The sequence below is a fragment of the Pelecanus crispus genome, chromosome 10 (genome assembly GCF_030463565.1).
Source record: "Pelecanus crispus isolate bPelCri1 chromosome 10, bPelCri1.pri, whole genome shotgun sequence".
Lineage (NCBI taxonomy): Eukaryota > Metazoa > Chordata > Aves > Pelecaniformes > Pelecanidae > Pelecanus > Pelecanus crispus.
This window is the reverse complement of record NC_134652.1, coordinates 6,735,399-6,758,366: the sequence shown is the minus strand read 5'-3', so window position 1 is coordinate 6,758,366 and position 22,968 is coordinate 6,735,399. Positions and strand designations below refer to the sequence as shown.

Here is a 22,968-nt window from a genome sequence, read left to right as displayed (position 1 = left end):
GGAAATTTACAGTAAAAAAAGCTTTGGGCCACTACACCTCTGTGTTCTGGCTCCATGGGCTTATTGGGTAAGACCAACCTGCATAAAACTGGTCCCTGTGTCTTCTCTAAGTAGGCATTCTTCCAGTCCTGGTAAACTAGCCCTGAAATGGTAATGTAAAGTAAAGGCAAAACTTCCCAGAAAGTCTGATACAACTTCAAAGCGAAGAAGAGTTAAAGGACAGTGAAGGTCTTTGTGGAAAAAGGAGTGTGGTTTAAATGAAGACAGGCGATTTATGTAGTCCTGAACAGCTTCTGAAACTTCTGACTACAGTCAAAGATCATAATTCTTGCTTCCTCTTCCAGTGCTGGACAAAAGATACCCACACGAATAATTTACTTTCTATATAACAGTGTAACCTCAGCAATTTATTTTCATGCTCTTCATTTCAAAATAACATAATTACAAAACAGTGGGGTTTTTTGGTTTGTTTGGTTACTTTTAGTTGGGTTTTTTAAGAGAGCTCAATGACATGAGAATGAAATTAAAACAGTTTTGGTAGAATGAGACATTTCTGATAGAGCTTTGACAGCCAAATCAAAATACTGGGAATCTGAAAAAAGGAAAAAGCGTGTTTCTACAAGCCCATCCTGTTTTAGGAGTAAGTCTCTTTTGGAGATATTCTCTAAAGTTACCTGTTCTTTCTACCAGTAGAAGGAATTGTCTGGGCTGCTTCTTTCTCTGTGCTTTGTGATTCTGCAAATAGAACTGTCATACTTCAAAGTCTGGATCTTGACGTTTGAAAGACACATTTTGTATTCAATATCTGGTATATAATTTCATCAGGGTGAAACATCTGCTACATGTGATTTTTCTAATCCCACAGTATTCTTTGCACACTTTTCCTACAAGAAATAAAATGACAATTTATTCTCCACAGTAAAGTTTGTGGGACTTTTATAAAGTTGTAGAACATAGACTTTTAAAAATCATTTTCCTAAATGTATATTTATGAAGGTTGTACTGCTAAAAAGCAGTGGGGTGTAGGATAGCACTGTATTATAAGGATAATTCATGCATGCTGTACCATGATTAACTTTGGGGGAAGTTTTAAATCAGCAGGACTCTTCTGGGGTTTTTGGTCATCATTTCAAGTTGTGAAAAAAATATATCTTAACTATTATTTTCAGTTTTACAGAATTTTTGGATCCATTCCAGCGGGTTATCCAGCCAGAAGAGATCTGGCTGTATAAAAATCCTTTGGTGCAATCAGACAACATACCTACGCGTCTTATGTTTGTAAGTACTAAAGGCTTATTGGTCATTTGGTGGCTGTAAACAAAGTGCACTTTCATTTGATAAGCAGTAGGAAACTTTTCAGAAGTATAGGATGTTCCTTTTATTCTAATGACAAATGTTTTCCAAACCAGGAATGTCCAAAATGGAAAAATCTAGGAAATCATGGGGAGTTTCTAAAAAGCAGCATTACCAGGTGACTGAATTTTTTTTAATTGATTTTACAGTTTAAGATTTAAGCTAGTGTTACGTTAGAGGGATGCTAGAGAAATGATTAGGGAAGCTTTTTGAATTAGCTGATTGTGTGACCTGACAAAACCTTGCCATGGTCTTATTAGTTTAAGTGCTTAAATTTTGAAATCCGATTTGTTTTAGGCATGTTAGGTGCTGAGATATTTGCCTCCAAATACTTTTTGGTGTGGGTTGGTTTTTTTTTTTTCATGTAGACAAAACCTCTGTTTCAGCTTCTGCCAACAATCCTGAGGTCAGTGAGAGCGTACTTAATATATCATAGAGCTGCTCTGCTGTCACCGTTCTTCTGGCTCTCCCCAGCAAAGCTCATGTTGACATGGAGACTGGCTGTCCAATTTTGATGGTTTGTCTGGTTATCAAAATCCATCGTTTTGATAACCTTCACTAGCAATGATTAAAAACAATAATAATAATCTACACATATAACTACAAAAGTACAGTAAGATAGACCACTACCGAAATGCTAAAAAATTCCGGGTATAGTTCAGGATGTTAAAACAAGTATGTCAGTCTTTACAAAATTTTCATCAGTCAAAGTGGAGATTTTGCAGGAATGGGCATGGCAGATGAGGTCAATCCTAGTACCCTTCTGTCAAAGCATCTTTTCCTGTGTCGTCAGTGAAGCCAGGGTTTTACTTTTCAGATTAAGAGCTTGAATTCAGAATAATTGCAAGTCAGCTAGGTAATTTGTCTTCAGTATTTTATTTATTTTTTTTTTTTTAAAAGCTCAGGCCTTCAGTTACGGAAACTTTTTAATTGAGTAAGGAAAAACTTGAGGGTACTTCCTACTTATGCCAATATATCCCAGCTTTCTAAAACAGAGGCTGAAGGCCTGGTTTTAAATTCACCAACATATTGTTTATATTGCATTAAGAAGAATCTCTATTAAGTACTTTTTCAGCCTGGACAGGTGAAAACACGTGTTTTTCCTGGAATGGAAGACAGCTGTGTAAAAACAAAAAAAAAACCCCAAACCAAGCATTACATTGTTGTGCTAGGAAGGACTGAGTTTCATTCTGCTGTTTTTCCTTATGCTGAGCATTACCTTGCTACATGGTTTTGTTGTCCTAAAGATGGGTTCTTTACCGGGTGTGCAAAAACTAATGCACACACTGAGTCGAGATACTTGCTTTATTCCATTTCTGTGCAGAGATGGGTGCTAGGTGGTATTCCACAAAGCAGCACACCCCGTTATCCTTGCTTCACATATTTATACAGTTGAACAAAGTCACTACACCTACTGTTAACACCTACTTGTTAGTCATTGGCCATTTCTACTTTTGCTTCAACACCTACTTGTTAGTCGTAGGTTATTTCTACTTTCGCTTTGATTTAAAGACAAAGCTCCCTTTAAAACCCCAAGGCATGCTCAGTGGGTAGGAATCTCCCTTTGGAGGTGGGTAGCTCTTCCAACAGAGGTGTGGGTTTTCATATTGTAATTAGCTAGTTCACTTAGGGGACACTAATTAGTGGACCTTGCTGACTAGTAAAGAGGAGTAAAGGGGAGCTTTGACACTCCAGGCTCTATGTTAATTGTTTTAAAGGTCTCTTGGCCTTCTGCTCCTCATTATAGGTATCCTGGTGCTTATTGTCTTTAGCAGGTTCCTTCAACAATCAGTCATCAGTTTATCTGATCTGTGTTTATAACTGAAGTGTTGAAGGACCAATAGTGAATCATTGTACAGGGGTTTGCTGCAGTGGTGAAACTATTTTTGAAACTTGTTGGGATAATCATTAGTCCTTCCTCTGTTCTGTAGGCAGTATCCATTGGGAAGCATAGTTCTGGGGTATGTGTAGTACATTTCCCTGTTAACCACTTCCCATGGAGCCAGCTTTTGGTATACTTTATGGCAGGTGGAACTTCCAGGCAGCTCTGAGTCAGTAACGTTTGTATAGTCTACGTTCTGTTTCTGGTTCAGACCATGACATCTCAGTAACTCAGTGAATGGCTTCTTAAACTAAGAAATGTAGTTAATTTCTACATGTTTTTTTCTTAATTCTTGAATTAAAAAGAAGAAAAATCCAACTGATCCAAAAAATCCCAATTGATTACAAGCTTTCATTATGTACAGAATTTCTTGCCACTAGCCTTGTACTCTGATATTGAAATGTATGGCTATAGTTTACCAGAAAGCAATCTCTAAGAGTTTATGAACTGCTGGATTATATGCTGGGAGCTTTGAATTCAAGAGAAATGTTGTGAATACTCCAAATCCAGATCCAAACTAGACAAAGCTGACCTCTGTATGGGTAGCAAGCGAGCCACAAAGGAATGAAAAGACCTGAGCCTTGTTCTGTGTCTCTATCAGTGGATATTCCTTGTCTTGGAAAGTATAAGGTGCTGTCAGCTTCTCTTGAATATATGGAATTATGTGGGAGTTCCTGCAACTTTAGCATATCTCTGGCTTGCCAGGATGAATAATGAGTGAGGGAGATTTTGTCCATGTTTCACAAAAGCAAAGCAATGTTGGATTATTTCACTGCTGAAAAAGAAAACGTTACTGAGATGCATCTGAGGAGGCTATTGCTCATTAGACTGTTGCCAGCTCTGTTATGGATATGAGCCATACAGAATTTTGCAAAACACAGAAAAAGGAGTCTTTAGCAAGCCAAACTTGCTTTATATGTGCATTTTGCTGCAGAATAAAAAACACCTTCCAGCTAATGCTTTTGGGTAAGGAACAGCAATGTACTGCAAACATGAATAGTTCTTCATCTCTCTCAAAAATCCATATGCTTGTGAAATATGAGGAAATCTGCAGTTTTACCATATTTCTGAAGATTGATTGTGAAGTGGTTTGGAACAAGCTGCCACTTGAATTCTATTCTTTGTTGATATTTTCTGCTGCTCCTGCTTGTTCAAAAGATTTCTAACTCCAATAAACCACTAGTATAAGCCTGTCAGCCTGGCTATATTTCTACATGTTCTTCAACAATGGAATGCAGGTATCTATCTTCTTTTCTTTCCTGGTGGCAATCCTTACTTTTTAGAATGAAGCTAATAATTCTAGGTTTTGCTTTAACCATTTTTATTTCACTCTTTGTCTCTGAAAGCAGAAATTAAACTATTGCTGAGGGTAGAGAGAAGTGAACATTTCTGGAGCAGTAACATGGCATTGGCATCCTAACTTAAAACTCCATTCTGTCTACAGTGTGTGTGAGATTCAGGTGGAAATGGTGAATCTTTTTGCACAAAACCTGGCACCTGCCCTTCTAAATGTAAAAAAGAGGAGCGGTGTCCAGACTGTGTTTTAATCTGCATGGCTTACTGAGTTAGGTAATATTTTTCAGATGCAGGTGAGGGGAATCTGGTCCAAGGTGCACTACCAAAATAATAAATAAACAGTGCATTTTCACAGCATCATAGAATCGTAGAATTGTTTAAGTTGGAAAAGACCTTTAAGATCATCAAGTCCAACCATTAACTTAGCACTGCCAAGTCCACCGCTAATCCATGGCACTAAGCACCATGCCCACATGTCCGTGTTGTTCCCTCCTCCAATACTCTAAAAGCATAAAATGAGGACTGAGATTAATCTGTGTCTATAAAGAGTGTCACACGTCTTTTGTTATAACGTTTCTGTCCTGAATCAGCGTCTCTGTTTCTTATCTCAGTGGGTCTGTTTAAGAAGTAAGGCACTGTTCAGCCTCAGGAAAGGCAGCATAATCTTACTTAAGCCCTGGCACCCCTTGTGCCATATACAGCTTAATTTTTGCCTTGTTTAAAAAAAACAGTCATTTTCACTTTTCTTCAAGGAAATAAATGTTTTTGAAAGACCTTAATTTGGTTTTGAACAGTTGTGATTGTGAAGAGGTTTGTAGATCCCAGAAAGGAATTGGTTAACTTAGACCGGAATCAGCAAGAAGCATAAGTGGACTACCTTGCCTACAAGTTGTCTCTTACCTCTGCAGTTGAAGGTCTGAGACCGAAGGGATGACGGAAGGACCAGCTGGGAACAAAATCATAGTTTCCATGGCAAGCTACTAGTGAAAAATGCCCTGGTATTGTGCCTGGGAGAAACCGATACGTCTTTCTGGAGAAAGACAATAAAAGCTCTGGGAGGACAGACTGCAGTATATGGACACTGCACGAAGTGGGATGCTTTTTGGATAACTGGCACATTTACAGTGAATCACCAACCACAGTCCAAATTGCTCTATGATAATGGAGATGCTGTTCATGGAAATCAAGAGTGTGCATTGATATGCAGATGCCATTTCAGGTTCCTTATGGGAGAAATCCTGTCCTGCAGCACTGACGATAAAAGAATACGGTTCTGCTTAACTGATGAGTATTCTTGCAGATGTTCAGGTGTTGTTTTTCTGGTTTTGAACAAAATCAAGCAGTTGGCTCCACATCCAAACACTTGTGAACGGAAGAATCATAAAGACATGATCTTCTCAATACATTCAAGAATGACAGCTAAAAAGAAAACAAAAAGTAAAATAAAGAGCATTTTAAAAGGTCAGGAAGTTGGTGGTGGAGTCTGTTATGTTGAATAGGGTCTTACTGAGAGCACAGTCTGGATTAGCTGCCTTCTGGAGCAGTGCTTAGTGTGGGAAAAATGTACAAGATGTGTATGGATCGGTGCACGAATTTTGTGGACTTTATAGACTGTTGCGTTTTCATTTATGAAGCTGACATTTTAAATACAGCTCCAGGCAATTACAAATCAATTATAACCCACAGTTATATTACAATTTTAATGTATTCATTGCCCTGTAGTTGCAAAGACAAATCATCCCACTTTGCCTAAGGTCAGGAGTTTGATAAAGATCATTCAGCCTTCCAGTTTAAATGGTGCTAACTGGAACTAATTATTAATCAGTTGGACTGAAAAGAAATTGATGCTCTCACTCATGATATTTGTTATCTCTTACAGGCAATTTCATTCCTTACGCCACTAGCAGTCATTTTTGTGGTGAAAATAATCCGGCGAACGGACAAGACCGAAATTAAAGAGGCTTTCTTAGGTAATGTATGTCATACTTCAAGATGGAAAATGTGTGATAGCTCTCGGAGATTGATTCCAATTGTAGTCGAAGCCTTGAAGAAAACCTGTCTCTGTTACAGTCTATGATGGTAGTTTTCAGTGCAGTTATAGTTGCAAGCCATCTCACAAAAGCCTTTGTTTTTCTGTATGTTTCTAAATGTCCAAATCCTGTGCCTTAATTCCACAATCTAGCTGGCAAGGGCCAGAGTTCAATCAGCAAAGTCAAAACCATCTGAGAGACTGTTCAGGTACATATTTTTCTGTCACAGCCAATCTATTACTTACCTCTTATTTACACTTGCAGCTATTCCAAATTAAGGGTTTGACTGGAAAGTCCTGTGAGACTCAGCTGCTTAGTGTAGGAAATTACTCCACTCATTGTTTTCTGTTACCTTGTCCTGGAGTTTACTGTTCCCCATTGCAAAATCTGTGCTCATGGCTCAGCCTTTCTATTCACAAGCTGATGTTTCATCTTAAATTGCTAGTGGAGTTGGATGTGCACTTAATCCTGGACTGTGGACTGCTATGGCTGTGTTATGTGCTATGGCCTAATTCCAGTTGTAGGCAGCAGCTTTGAGCAGAGAGGCAGGTAGACTGTGGGGATGGTAAGTCTTAAACTGTTCCAGCTAATTCTGTCCGGGCCTATCTTTTGAAATATTTTAGTGATATATGCCCAGATCCTTCTTACATAGATATTGCCAGAGACCAAAACTGACTAAAGCACTTTCACTTGCAGAGGATACTTTGAAGCACTAACAACTGCAAATGTTTTTGTTGGCAGTATGCTTGAAATATGCCTAATTCTGGAATTCTGTTTAACTGGCTAATTTACACTTTAATTTATTGGCCTTTAGATTGTAAGGTCAAACTGATGCTCAGCCTTGCCTTAGCTAGACAGGATGTAAATGGTACTGTGTATTTTGCTTTGAAAATTTTTTTTAAACAAGGCTGGGTTCCCATAGCTTGTTCTTTCTCCAGTTGCTCTAACACAAGTGTGAAGAGATCCTAGTTTTGTTTTGGCTGCTGCCAGTCAGTTGTAGTAAGTTCTGAAATGTCTTACAGTGATGTTTTACTGACAAGTCCATTCAGTAGAAATAACTCTGATTCATAAAATGCATACAGTCACAGTGCTGAGTTTCACTTTCTGTTGTTTAAGAAGGAAAGGAGCTTTGGGTTAGTTTCTCCATCACTTATTCTCACCTTTTTGTTCTAGAGAGACATTCATTTTTTCTGCTGTTCTTGCCTTCTGTTATGATTCACTCTGTAATGTCCAGGACAAAAATTGCCAGCTTCTCCAGTGTTCTCCTTGCTACCCAGACTTTAAGGAAACCCCAGCCTTGATGTTCTGTTCTGCAGGGTATCCCTGTTGAGTATGTGCCATAAGTGTGGAACTTCTTCTGACTTCATTATGTTCAAGTGTACTGTACGTTAATATGATTCAGTCTGTTAATGTGTCTGGTGATGTGAAGCTGACGTGAAGATTCATTAATTGTGGTGGAGCTTTGCTGATTTGCTGAGATCTGGCACATAATGTTCATAATGAATGATCAGGAAGTCCCCCAAAAGGTGAATTTCTTTAGATATCATATGTAGAAGAGATCAAGGGTTAAAAGGATGTGAAATGGCTTTGCCCCTCATATAGCCATTAATATAAAGAAGGTGGTTCATTGCATCTAGGGTGTGGAGTGGTTAGCTTCCTAATGTAGGTACCCTTAATCCTTCCGCTGAAAGTGCCTACCTCTCTCTACTGACTAGATTATATGCCTTTTGGTGGGCAGTATGAATCTTTCCTACAGGGAACAAAATGAGAGCAAATGCAATTTGTTTATCAGCTTACGTTCACACTGTCAGTTGATACTTGTTGTTTGGATTGCTGTTGTAAGGATATGCAACAGTGAAAGCATGGTTCAGTCAGGTATGTAGTGAACAATCAAGACAATGCTCAATCAAAAGACTAAACTTCACTGTGTGTCTTAGAAAGCAGATATCTTTACAGCTCCCATTTTTTAAAAAGGAGAATGTAGTGCTGTGACGCTGCTGGTCATATGCATCTGACTGGAAAATTTCAATTCACCGTGCAATCACCATAAATAATCAAGAGAAAACAACTGAGAGGAAAAAGAGCATGGCATTGAGTGGTCACTGTGAACATAGGCGTTGAAAGTGGAAGACTTTTTTTGAACATTATCAGTGTCTCTAGGATTGACTTGTTCCATTATTTTTGCTGGCAGCTGTTGCTATAGTCTGAGAAAACCCTTCATTTTGCTTTCATGGAGGACCTCTTTTTTTTTAATGTGAAAAATAAATCCTGTAACACATTTTTATGATCTATAATATCCTCAGGCAAAGATTTTATGGAGACAGGATGAGTGCTGCTGAAGTACAGCATCTGGGGCAGCAGTCCAATGAGAAAATAGCTCATGTAGCTGTCATAATCAAAAGTTATATTACTGTAACTGTTCTGCTGGAAATCAGAGATTTGCCTGTTTTTTTTTTTTTTCTAATGGGAAATAAAATCCAGTGGCTCTTGTGTTGTAACAGGGAGCTATGGTGTGGACTGCAAAATTAAATCGGTTTTATTCTAAAAGGAGTGTATGCACTGGATCCAAGTGCCACTGAAATCAAGGCAGAGATCTCCACAAGCTTTAGATGAGGTTCTTCGGAAAGTCTAGGGACTCGGCATGTGAGTACAAATGAAGAAGATGATTCTGTCATACCTAGTATGACAATTCCTGTTTATTATTTCAATTTTATTAGGAAAATTGGTTAATCTTGGGAGCAAATGTAAGAAGATGATGTCAAGATTTGTAGTCAAAACATCCACATCCTTTTGAAAGAAAAACGAAAAAGTCATCCAATTCTAATTTTAGCCAAAAGGTAATTCTTTAGCCTGAAAGTGGACTGTTCAGTTGGGTCATGCATGTACATATATATACATACATAAACACGCATATATGTGTATATATATCTTACATATAGGTCCATACAGGAATTCTCCTTGACCCAAAGAGCCTAAGATTTTCATCTAGTAAATTACAAAACTGATAAATACAGTACTTGATTCTCTAATAATTGTTTCCGTCTGATGATTTATGCCTGTGCAAATGGCGTGATATGAAAACCGGCTTTGCATAAGGAAATAAGATTTCTCAAGAGCAAAAGCAGAATGAAGTCAGTCGTGATTATTATCATGCTTTGGAGTCTGTCCTTAGTCTGGGTAATAAGAAAAACAGTGGGCTGCAAAGATCGTTCAGTTTTCAGTCTAGTAAAGGTTTCGGTCTGTAAATCAAATGCTGTAATGCTGCAATTTATAGCTTGGTATTTAGGTTATTATTGTTCTGTTTGTTCATTCTGTTTTGTAGCTGTTTCCTTGGCTCTAGCTCTGAATGGCGTCTGCACAAATACTATTAAATTAATAGTGGGAAGGTAAGTCTTGTCATGTTATAAATGATGGCTTTAATTGTTAAGAGAAATGAAAACAGAGTTGACAAATACAATACGTCTTAATAAAAAGATAGCTACTGCTCCAAAGCACGTTGAGTTAGAATGGACCCCTTTCCCTGGTGCACGTGTTGTACAACTTCATTATGTGATACCCAACTGTGGTAGGAATCTATGGCATTGTGTTTTGTTATTTGTTTGAGCGGTTCGCGGATCCAGACAAACGAGAGCTTGAAAGGAAAGGTGTGAGCTGAAATCAGTTCATTAAATTGGAAACACAGAAGGGAAGAGTCACAGCATGTGTAGATGCCAGTGCCACTAGTCTGATTAAATAGGAATCAATAGAGTCTCTGTATAACCCAGTGCCTGCGTTTTGTGTGAAGCATATTACTGAATGGTGTTTCCAGGTAACATCAAGATCCATGGCAGAACAAACCTTGGAGCTAAGCAGTAAGTGGACTCCTAGGTAGGCCGTTTTTTAGGGAAGCATAAATTTGAATGGAGGGCTCAGAAAAATACTAGCAAACAAAACTCTCCGGAAAATAATTTTTAGGTATTTTTTGGCTCTTTATCAAAGTTTTGAATAATTTCAGCTGAAAAATACATGTTTGACTTGAAGTCATATGCTATTAAATGAGTCCAATGCTGGTTTTGTTGTTCAACTTGACTTGTTTTGCAGCATTGAGGAAGCATTATTTGTGCTTGGTTTCTGATGAACCCTCTCTGCTACAGTACTGATGCCCTGACAATAATGGTGCTTGGCACTTTTATTTTAAGAGTGCTTTCCAAATATAATTAAGAATGTCTGCACCATCTTCTTCAGGCAGACATGAGCTCATTTTGCCTGCACTCTAAGCCAACTAGTTGCTCTGTCAGCTTGTCTCTGAATCTGTGGTCATTTGCCTTGCTTCTCTACATGGTTTATTAGCTCAGGATCAGTATGACACCAGTCAAACCTATATGCTATCACTGAGTTCAGAGCAGGGTCAAAAGAAACTCGGAGGTTTGTTCAGTGCAGTTAGAGAGTCAGCATCAAGGCTGGCGTTAGAATTTGGTGGTTGTTTTGGTGTCAGTCTTGCAGCCTAAGTTGTAGTCCTGTTCTCAGCTAGATGTGTTGGCAAGACTTGTGCAACTTTGTGGGGTTGCTATGCAACTTTGCTCTGTCACTGTAAGTGCTGTGCAAGATCGATTGCTTTAGGCAAGAGTAGCCCTGCATGTTTGTTTTCAGACACAGCTCCCACTTCCATGCTGCACTGGAAGCTTTCCTGAGAGAGCCTGCCTGTAAAAAAAGTGACCTTGAATTGATTATTCAAGGAAAATGAAGCGTTTCTGTTGCTTTGATAAGGCAGGAGGGAATGAACTCTGTATGTAATAAGCAGTAAATGTAATAATCACTTTGAGGTTTATTTGTTACTACAGCTTTTATATTTTTAATATCCATGGTGTTTTTTGTAGACCGCGTCCCGATTTCTTTTACCGCTGCTTTCCAGATGGAGTAATGAACTCTGAAATGCACTGCACAGGTGATCCAGATCTGGTGTCTGAAGGCAGAAAAAGCTTTCCGAGTATCCACTCTTCCTGTAAGTTCATTTAAATACAGTGCCTTTTTTTGAAGAAAGCTGTCTTACCTATGTTTTGGAATTGCTCTGGTCTTGTTAGATCATGAACCTGATTTTTGCTGGAGGGTCCTGCACTTCTGTCTTAGGTCACCGCTGCCAGAAGTTTCCTTCTGGAAATAAAGTTGTGAGCCTGTGACCCTTCCTTATCTTAAGAACCACCTGACTTCACCAAGAGCCATAGCAGGAGTATCAGTAGAGTGAAGCACTATTCAAGATTAAAGAAAACAGCATGGTTCTGAGGGGGTATCTGTTTCCTACTGCAGACCTCTGTATGCAACCTTTGTCTCTATAGTAAATATTTCTTTTGTTATATTCCATTGAAGTATGAAATGTGGCAAGGCATGTTTGACCTGCATAGTTTTGACAAGATCTAGTTAATGTCTTTCGAGTACTAGATCTATTAAACCAAAGTTCAAGTCACAAAGACAGTTCAACTGCTTTTATCATTAAGGTTGCTTCATGGGAGGTTGTATGCTTGAAGGTGGAAGGGGTAGGAAGGAAAACACAGAGATCACGTTGCATCATTTTGGTGCTGTTCGTCCTAATGAACTGGGTACAAAGTGAGGTTCAAGCAGTCCCTATAGCACTAGAAGCTATTGTAATATGCCAGTAGAAGGATGATTCTTCCATTCCCTGTTTTCTTACTCTTTTGACAGTATCCACTGCTGGCTGTGGCTAAGGAAGGGATCCTTGTCTGTGTGGGCCTTGATTCTGAGGGGTTCTTATACTTCCATGTTTCAGATGTCTGTTGCCACTAGACTGCTTTGCGGGGGCACAGGCAGGAGTAAATAAATGGTAACTCTGTTCCTAGCTCAAGCAAGCAGAGGAGAATAGGTAGAATGTCCTAATTTTTCTGTCAGCATGACAGCACAGAGGTACCATGCAATGGGGGAACAGGTATATTGATAGTGTCTTATTTAGAGGAGCAGGTGGGCAGGAAACAGCGAAATTGTGCACAGTTTGGACTTTCTGTGGTTTCTTGTCTGCTCATAGGACAGCACAGTCACTTGTCACTCCATTTGGCTTTGAGGTGGTCCTCAGTCCAGGTCTGATGGTTTGATCGGTTACTCCTAGCTAACGCTGTATCCTGACAGACGTTTAGGTGCCTTTGTGAAAACTCCTATGTCTGATTTAATTAATTGTATTAACTCAGATGTTTGCAAAGGTTCCTTCCTCTGTCTTGAGGAGCTGCCTTCTAGAGTGCTTTATGTCAGGTGTCTGATAAAACTTCTTTTCATCTGTAAAATAACTTGATTACTGTGAGCTTTTTGGGGGTTTTTTGGCCAGTATTGTTTGTTGCCTTGTGCTGTTCTGTTTCTGAGAACTGCCAATTGAGTACCAGTAAGTCATATCTCTGGAATTTGTTTTTCTGGTCTTCTTTTAAAGTAATAACTTCAGAGTGTCTAACTGTGCAGAATTACATCTTGCAAACCAATTGTGTAATGAGATGAATGAAATTCTGAGCTGATCTTGCTTCCTTTTTCTTGTTTGAGTCCCAGAAACAGATAAGGGAGTAGTAGACATTTGTGGATATGTTGTAAGCTTTACGGTTGTAAACAATAAACCAGTTTAGCTGTCTCAAATTTTGTTTATAAGCTTTGATTACATTAAAGAGACAATAGCAGAATATATCATATGCCATTTAGAACAAAAGCTATTTAGTGCTATTTGTAGTCTGTCTTCAGATCTGGTTGTCACACTCAATCGCAGTCCTCTTGGTTAAGTATTTTGTCAATGTGCAATAAAGGCTTAAAATAAGTACATGTGTACACTGATGTACTAGAATTTACAGATTAGCCCTGAGCAAGGGTTATAGTTGATCACTTTCCTTTACTAAAATGCAACAGATTACTCCAGGGCTGCAAAGTGTACTTGCAGAAGACACCCAGTGTGCTTTTTTGCACAGACTAGAAACACTGTACGTGTAGCGTGCTCTGCTTGGCTCTGGCACACATCCTACTGCTTGTCACACAGCGAAGTGCTTGCTTCCTTGTGCCAGTGGGGCAGCTGTAGAATGCATACTGGGGTTTTACTTTTAACTGGTATTGGTTTTATAAGCACTGAGTTATGTTACTGTGGCTCACACAAAATTCAGTTGGAGCAGAATGATGGCCCAGTGTATTTAGATCAAAATTATGAGAACAGCTTTCTCCTTCACTGACTAATATATTAGCATGTGGCTGAGTTGACTATATTTCCCACTACAAAGCCTTTTATTACAATGTGATAAGAAAGAAAAGATATATATGCAGTAGTTTTTATCTGTTAGTGAGTGTATGCTAGAGTGAGGCAATTCTGCAGCTGCGTGAAGTACTTAGCTGTTTGAAGCCTGATGTTATAATATCTAAGTCTCTGACAAGACTGTGTTTTGAAGCCTTAAAACCCATACATATTTTAGTCTCATAATGGAGAAGGAAATAATTTTAATGTGATAATCTTACAATGCTAACCTCTGCTCCTTCTGTGTAGCAAAATTACTTAGATAACCAGGATTGTCAGTATTATTTTATCAAGAATAGTTTATAGTTGTGATAATAAATTTAGTTTCTTGCTGTTACTTCATTCCCCACTAGACTGAAGAGTGAAAAGCAAAAACTAACATGGGAAACAACACTATGCTACCTTCCTGGACCTATGAAACAATGAGAATGTTGAGGATATAGTAATTCATGTTTGGAAATTTTGCCATAATTCTACATTTTCAGTATTTTGTTTTGTGTAATGTATGAACTATACCTCCTCTACCTCCCACTCCCTGTGAAAAATTACTCTCTTATCTCAGTTTTAAAAGGTGTCCTTCCTGTCTTCTTAACATGTAGGTAATTGCAAATTTTCCTTCTGTAAACTCAGTCCAAGATTTTTTTTCTTGGCGTCTTTCTCCCTTCCTTCAGCATAAGATTGCTACTAGGTAAAATGAAGGAGTTCTGTTCTTCAGACTTCTGTCATTCTTTCTCTGTTGTGGAATTCATGACGCAGCACCAAAAAAAGGGTTTTTGTTTCTATTACTGTTTGTGGGTTTTTTGTTTTTTTTTTTTTCTATTTTCATGGCTGTGGAATCATAAGTGGGGAGGATGATAGTTGACATAAACTATGGTACCTCTCTTGGAGTGATAGTTACAAGTAGCCCACTAGAGTTTGGTATTTTCTACTTCACATGAACACATGAAGAAAATAAATCACAAGGAAAAGCTGCCAGGCAGCTCATAAAGAGAGGTTAGAAGCTTCAGTCAAGAGCCATTTGCAGCTTCAAAACAGTTATTCTTAGAGCATTCCTTGGACAGGCTGTCAATCAAAAGCTTTGTTATACCAGGATCTAAAACCTCATCCATGCAAAATGAGGCCTTTAACAAGAAAGTCTGTGGTGCTGTGAATGTCGTGCTATAAGAAGGTAGTGCAGGGATGTGTAACAAGAGTGACAGTACTGACACTCCCAGATGGCCTGACCTGACCTTGCGTACTCAATAAAAATGTTGTGAACTACCTGTCTTCCACTTTGAGAGTCAACTTGTGCCCTGAAGGAGAGTGCGTTCTCCTTACTCTAGAGCACAGATTATTTTCTTGGCTTAAATTACCATGTCTTTCATCTCCCTGTGTCAGAGAGGGCATGTAATACAAATAAGAAAAATGTATGGAGCAAAAACTGGTTGGTAGAGCCAAAGAGTGACTTGCAGATAGATGCAAACTATAATTGCCTGAAACAATTGAGGCATTTTGTTCCAAACCAGAAAAGGAGGTTGTTCCACATGAAGATGGCGGTGTTGTTCCCACCTTCTCTGAATGAGGAGCAGAACTCTGCCTGCAGAGGCTGCTGAAAATTTACTTTGAGTTGGCATACCTCATTTGAGGCTGCTGTCTCCTAGCGCTTATCTTTTGATGTCCTTTTTTGGAAAGACTATGGAAGTTAGGCAACTCCTCCTCTTGGTAACTTTTTATAACAGCAACTTGAGTTTAGAATCTGCACAAGCACATCCCAACATTCAATGACTCCACTGAAATTCACCCAGTAGTGCCATGTTCTAATGGATCCAAGAAGTCCCTGGACCTTCTGGATTGTTTGGAGCATATTTTGCCTCTTTTTTCCAGTTGAACTGCCAGTATATCTTGTTTGAGCGAACCAACACCTGGGAGTAGGGAGCCAAGACTCCTGCCTGGGTCCAGTAGCTCAGAGGTGTTCCTGAGTCCCAGGAATGTATATGTAGCTATTCTGACCAAAATGTTTCCAAAATGTAGGTCTCTCTTCCCATGTTTAGTATTTCCATGGCTCTATTATCCATTGGCTGTTTTATGCTATGTAAAGCTACTGCCTGTGAAGATACCATGCAGCTTCTCTATGTCCATACTTCATAGAAAGAATTGTGTTTATGAAGATAACAAATGCAGGATTTCTTCTTCCTGCCTGTGTCCTTCCTGTGTGTCTTTTATAGAGTTATCTTGCAGAGAGCCTTTAGGCAGCCTGCCTTGGAGATACCCCTTAACATCCTAACCTCTCAAGATACGTGAAATGAGCACACATACTCTTCAAGGTTTGTTCTGGCTGTACTGTGCAAGCTTGTTATCCAAGTAATAAGCAAGTCTGTCTCAAACATGGCCCTGAGAGTCGTGGGAGTTACTGAACGTCTGAAAGCCAGTTATACCATCTGAAAGTGCTGACCATAGTAAGGAGTGGAGGAAGTCAGCCATCTCTATGGTGAGCTTCTGAAGACACTTTTTCTTGGGTTTGATGAAGTATGATGGGAACTGCCCTTTGCTGTATTTTTTTTTTTTTTTGGCATTGTGTTTCCCCACTTCAACCTCCTGATGTGCAGCAGAAGTGAAAATATATTGTTTCCTCAGGTCACTCCTTGCAGTGCTGGAAAGTACGTAATCCAACTGCTGATGGACTGATACAAGACCCTTCATGATTTTTCTTCCCTTGCAGCAAGATTTAAAAGCAGCAGCAAGCAACAGATAGAAAATGAAACATGAACAACAAACTGGATGGGCATACAGACAATGATTTGGTGTATTTAGTGAAACAAACAGAACAAATTATGCTGAAATCAGTATAAACCTTTTATTGTCTGGAATTAATAAGTGTAATGATTACCCAGCATACCAATCGGTGAAAAATGCAATGTATGAATAAAGAGTATTTAATTGAATGCAACACATGAAACCTGATTGATAAGAGGAAAAATACAGTAAATGAACGCAAAACAGTTAATTGGAGATAAGCCACATGCGTGGCTGGTATCCAAAAAGATCGCTGAATTTGTAGACATAGAATTATACTAATGAGATGGACAGAAAGCTTTTTGTAATTGATTTCTTCCTTTTTATCTCATGACTGATGTCAAAATGACATTTGCATCAGGCTGACAAGATCTTTTTGCAAAGAAAATATGAACCTAGAGTCCTGTAGTGTTATTTGTCTGAAAATCAATAACATCTAACTCTTAATATTTGTTGTTGAAAAGTTACCATCATGCAGAAGCCTCTTGTTAAGTTTGTTTATTGCCTAATATGGTACGTGCATGGGAAATAAATACTTACGATACTAGGTTTAGATCCAGTGGAGTGGTTCCAGGTAGACTAGATATTCAGTGATTAAAAACTGAAAAAGGAATCAGAAAGGTTCTTTTCAATATCAGTTGTTTGTTACTTTAAGTAGCTTTATGCATTCACTAGTTCAAGGAAGATTTCACAATATCCCATTCTTTATATAGGCAGCAAGCAGTGAGTATTTGATTGTTCGGTAGAGAGGTCTGAGTTTATTTTGGTGACAAAATTTGGAATTTTTATGATTACCATGGGATCCTGAGGAATAAAGTCAGTGTTCTTGTCCTGGTTTTAGTCTTAAATTACCATTGCTATAATTGAACAAATATCTGTGTTTAGAGAATATGTCTAAATTTCTTCAGGGAAGGTGTTCAGCTTACAAACCATTAGGGTTTTTTCATACGCTAGGAAGACTAATTCTACTTGTGAATAGAAGACTATATGTCAAGTATGTGTTTAATTAAGGTGACAGAAATACTGAGCATGTTTTCCATATGAGAGCTCACGTTTCTGTAAAGCACAGAAGTAAAGTTCATGAGTTGCAGCTTACATTTGTTGCAGAGGAAGAAGGGAGAAGAATGCCTTGGGAACACGAAAGAGTTCTGGGAGAGGTGCACACAGTGACAACAGATGTAGCTGTTCTCCCTAAATCAGTGTCAGCATCTCGAAGTTATAAAGTATGACAAGTCCAGATTGCAGTTGCACACCAGTCAAAATTCAGTTCTCTTCCTAAGCACAGGGAAATGTTTTAAAATACATGAAGTCATTAACATGCCTGTTCCTTCTTTATATAGCAGATTAAACCTTTGTTTTCCAGGAGTGGGAAATATAAAAAAGTTACGTTTATGTGTTGTCTGTCCCTGGTTAGATAGTAAACTGCCTTCCAGATCCCTGGCAGGTGTCTATCACAAGGATGCTGGGATGGACAGAAGGTGCATGGCAGGTCACCCATCACAGTTGGTTTGAACTTCCATTCTCACAGAACGATGACTTGTTTGAACCACGCTAGTGCTTTGTCAGCTGATGCTGACTTTGGTTTTAAGCTCCCCTGTGTTCTTACTCCATTAATTGAAGCAGCAAAAGATGCATGTTCGAATCCAGCAGTTCTACAAGCGGCACAAATGAACTGCAGGAGATCTGAAGCTGATACACCACGATTATGCTGCTAGAGGAAGTGGTGGTCATGAGAGAGGCAGAGGAGAAGGAAAGAATACGACCAGTAAGGTAGCTGTGATGTTGCTGTATCATCAGTCAGGTGGCTGTAAGTAGGGGGAGAACTAAAGGGGCAAATTCTCTTTTCGCTTTATGGTCCTGGTAATGTCACAAATACAAACTAGTTCTATCAAATATTGCAGGTTTGGGTTTTTTTTTCCCATTTTGAACAGTAGAGCTCAGTTAAACTCTGGAACCCTTAACAGGCAAAAAATGTTCAGAGTTCGCGTATGAAGTTTGGGAGTATCTACTATGCCTTTATCTGTTTTTGGAAGGTTTGGCCTGGAAGCCATGTACGCTGAAATCATACGGAATTCAGTCTAGAAGCAGACTTTGCCTTTCAGGTCCACACACAGATTCATAGACACTGAAGATGGAAAAGCCTTCCTGTGTCATTTACCATACATCAGTTCATTGCTATATACAGGTGATTCCTGGTGAATGAAAAAGAATTCTTTTCTTTTCAGCATCTTGCATAGTAGGATTTTCCCACAGCTTAAAATTAGGCTGGTTACTATATGGTTTGTGAGTTGACTCTAGGATAAATACCTCTCTCTGATCTAATCTTGAGCCACCTAATTGGACATTTCTTTTCTGAGCTTGGTGCCTCATTCCAAATTGCTCTGAATTAATCATGTCAGTATGGTTCTCCTCTATTAAGCTGCAGTTTAATATTACAGTTTACTATGTGTTCCAATAATCTGTTGCATAATTTTTTTTTCTGTCATGTTAACTTCATTTTCTGTACTTACCTGTATCATTGATAGCACATTTGCTTGTTTTTCTCACCAAGTATGCTAATAAGGACATCAGGAGATGATTTTTTTGGGCTACTGCACTGTGGGACTCTCCAGGTATTGAAACACTGGAAAACACCTGATGGTGTCTGAAAGAATTACGTGGTAGAACTATGCTGTAAGTTGCCTATGTAAGGTTAAGCTTAGGTGTGGGGTTCCTATCAGATAGTATCACTTGTGGAATATGCTATGAAGAACAGGTGTTTGAAGACAAATAGATGCCCTGTAAAATAGATCCTATCACAATATATGCTGTAGCCTTCTGAAAATCCCAAAAAGCACTCTATAATGCAAAGCAAGGAAATTAATTTCAGGATGCATTTAAAATCTAGTAATTTTAGAAGCAGAGCAAATGAACTGAAGCAGATTTCCATTCCTTAGGTCTGAAATCTTTGAAAGGCTGGCCTTAGTATCCGGTAGAGTTTTATTTTTTCTGATTTCTTTAACAAAAGAGACTGTCAGTTACAAATAGTTTAATTACTACTGCCAAAAAAGAATTTTATGTAAGATCCTTTGAAGAATCTTTATGGAAAAAGGCTACAGTTTTGCAGTGAATGGATGGAGTCTTTAACCAAGAATGAACACTATCTACTTTATTGGATATTGTTAGACTATTTGTATGCTGACTGGTAGTTGATTTAAAGCACTGCTTACCTGCAGGTAGATTTCTGTAGGTGGAGGAGGAGTTGAGCATACTTTGTGTATATGATGAAGGAAGACTAGTATGCAGTTCAGGGAATGAAGAGGTGGAAACTGAGGGATACTACAAACAGCTATCAAGGAAGGCATGTTTTACAAGCACAGATTTATAGAAATCCAAGTCTTGTTCCAGTTGCTGTCTGAAATGAATTTCCTTAAGCTTTTATCTGTGAAGATTTTGGCTTAAAATATGAAACCAGATCATCTTTCCAAGTTGGTGATACCAAGTTCTGGGTACAGAGCTCTAAATCAGAGGGAGGAAGACCTGACCCATGGCATTTTAACAGAGCTTTTGACCCAGAATTTTATCTGTATGAATGAGGATAGGCCACCAACAGCAAGCAAAAAAGTGCTGCAAAAGTATTAGGTGTTTATGTTAATATAGTTTAATAAGTGAGTCTTGACCCATTGCCAAAACCAGGCCAACTTCCCGATTAGATCTGACCTTAAGTGTTTGCTTATGTTCATATGTTACTTACCAGAGCAGTAAGTAGATAAACAAAGTAGAGGAACTAGGCACCACTGAGCTGGCAGTCAGAAGTATCGCTGTGCTGCATCCAGCCACAGAATGGTCTTGTGTTCCCGTGGCTGGTTACGAACGCTGTGAACTGTGATGGCAGAGAGGGTTGAGGGGAGCATAGCACAGTGATCTCAGAGTGTGGGGCTCTTACTGTCATAACCTGCCTTCTCTTTCACATTTGTTGACTGCTTATTGGGTAGTCACAGGAAAATATTTTTTATTATTATTATTAAACTGCTAAAGGAATGTCCAAAGCCATATCATGTACAGAGAAAGGGTGTGCCCAGAGACTTATTTCGTATCTCAGCTCAACAAGCAATAGACCATTCTGATGTAAATACAGCTTTGCAACAGCAGCCAACCCCGTAGTACTGTATTCTGATCTGCTTTCCAGGTAAATGAGTTCTGAATGGATTATCTCCTGAAGCTTTCTTAGAAAAAAAGTAGCAACTCTGCAATACAGACTTGCTTCAAATGTTCAGTAAAATAGGTTGTTTAGGTTAAAAACAACAAAAAAATTCCTAGACAGTCAGATATCTTATATGCTGACATGACTGTAGTAATGAAGTCCTTGTACAAGCAAGTATGGGTAAATAATAGTAACACAACACACTTTATTTAGAAACACCAAAAATCATGTGTGAATGAAATGCCAAATTCTTGACCCTGTTTGCTTTCTTAGAGGAAGTGATTAAATTTATCATGATATAACTCCCTTTAGGCTCTTATTCTACTCAAAACATTTGCAAGCAGATTGCAGTTCCCAGAGTTTTGGTCTCAGCTTTTAGTGACTATTTTTAAATGTGTTAATTCTGAGTTGGTCAGAACTATTTAAGCTGTGTTTTTCAGCTAAGGGATTGCTGTCATAGATTTGAGGATGTTGCATTAAACTGGTTTTGATACCTTTGTGCTGAAGAAAAAAGAATGGCTTGCTAAGGGTTTAATTTAACCTCATCGTTAACCTTCTTGGAGCCTGTACTGCTTAGTATCAGAAGTCAGTGGCAGATCAAGCCCATGATTGTCATGAATACCCGTATATGCAGCTTCAAATTGATGTGTCTGCTATGAATAAATGAATAATCAATTGCTGGTCTGGTTTGTGTCAGCTTAGAGTTTGATTCACAGAATTGTTAGGTTGAAGGTACCTCTGGAAATCATCAAAGCAGGGTCAGTGAGAGTAGGCTTCTCAGCACTGTGTCCTGTTGAGTTTTGCATGTCTGAATATGGAGATTCCACAGCCTTTCTCATAGGGGAAAGCTGTTTTTTTTTCTGTCACAGTGAGAATGTTTTTTCTTATGTTTAAATGCAATTTCCTGTACTTCAGTTTGTGCCCATTGTCTCTTCTCCTTTTACTGGGTACCACTGAGAAGAGTCTTGCTCTGCTTCCCTGAGAACAGGACTTTGCACTTCCCTGTGTTGAACTTCAGGAGATTCGTGTTGGCCGTTGATCTTAGATAGAAAGATCCAAACGGATGCTAGTGGATTTCACATCAACTGATTGAAAGACAAACTTGATAAAAATTAAAATCAGTTTAATAACACAGTGGCTGCAGAGATAATTAAACTTACAATTTCTTGTTGGGTTGGATAGATTCACAGGAATGAAATAAATTAAAAAGCCCCCAAACATTTTCTGTATAAAAGTGCTGTACTAGCAGTAGTAGAAATAAAATACTTAAGTGATTTTATTTTTGTAGCTGCAATTTAGTTACTTAAATTTGTTTGAAAAGTTGACTTTTGGCTGAATTGTGCTTTTTTTTTTTTTTTTTTTTTAATAGAAATCTTTATTGATTCCAGCGGTTCCTTTTTGCAAGGAAAAATCAAGGTTTGAAGAAATTACTTTGTGGTAACATCTCAGTTCGATTTGTACAGCTTCCAGAGTCAATGTTAACATGGTGCTGTACAAGAGCTCTTATTTCTTGTGTGTGGTTTGGGTTTTTTTTTTCTTTGTTGTGTTATATTGGCTGAAAGAGAATTGTAGCGATTACTGTTAAACACAGCTGAAGAAATCAGAGAATTTAATCAGAAATCTGAAATGAAGCATGTAATCAGAGTATTTGGCTGTAGGGACAATAACAGCTACTGTTATGTCATATGTTTTTTTTAATTACCCCCTTGATGAATGAAGGGGTCTTGACATGTTTGAGAGAATAATGGCCATTTAGAAGTGAAGAAGAAAATTATTTTCTCTGCCTTTCAAGCTATAGCATACACTTATCTCACAGTCTTCATAGACAAGATGGCAAATTATATGTAAACACTCAACTTTTATTGGTGTTGACAATATTTATTGGTTGACCCCATTTTTCAAAGAAATTCACATTTTTTAAAAGAAACAGTTCCTTTCGCTGTATATTTTTAATAATTTGCACTTTTTATACAAATAAGACCTAGGTAGTAATATGTGACTATTAATATAACTAATGTTAGCACTGGCCAGATTTGCAAGGTTATAACCTGTTGTAAGATCATGAAGAATGATTTTTCACAGTTTCCTTATTCAGGATGAACCGTTGCAGGTATGAACTCATTGCAAATCAAGGTAAACATCCACTGCCAACACAGGGCATAATCTTGCTCTGATCAAAATCAATACCAGAACTGAATTGCCTGGAGAATTC

At 38.4% G+C, this 22,968-nt stretch overlaps 1 protein-coding gene across 1 annotated transcript in view; it reads left to right on the top strand.

The window, feature by feature from the left end:
* PLPP4 (phospholipid phosphatase 4) overlaps positions 1-22,968 on the top strand; it is a 63,990-nt gene that overhangs the window by 18,308 nt on the left and 22,714 nt on the right. The window contains exons 2-5 of the mRNA XM_075717706.1: positions 1,170-1,278; positions 6,411-6,501; positions 9,884-9,947; positions 11,418-11,542. Coding sequence (XP_075573821.1) covers positions 1,170-1,278; positions 6,411-6,501; positions 9,884-9,947; positions 11,418-11,542 — 389 coding nt within the window. The remainder of the gene's footprint in view (positions 1-1,169; positions 1,279-6,410; positions 6,502-9,883; positions 9,948-11,417; positions 11,543-22,968) is intronic.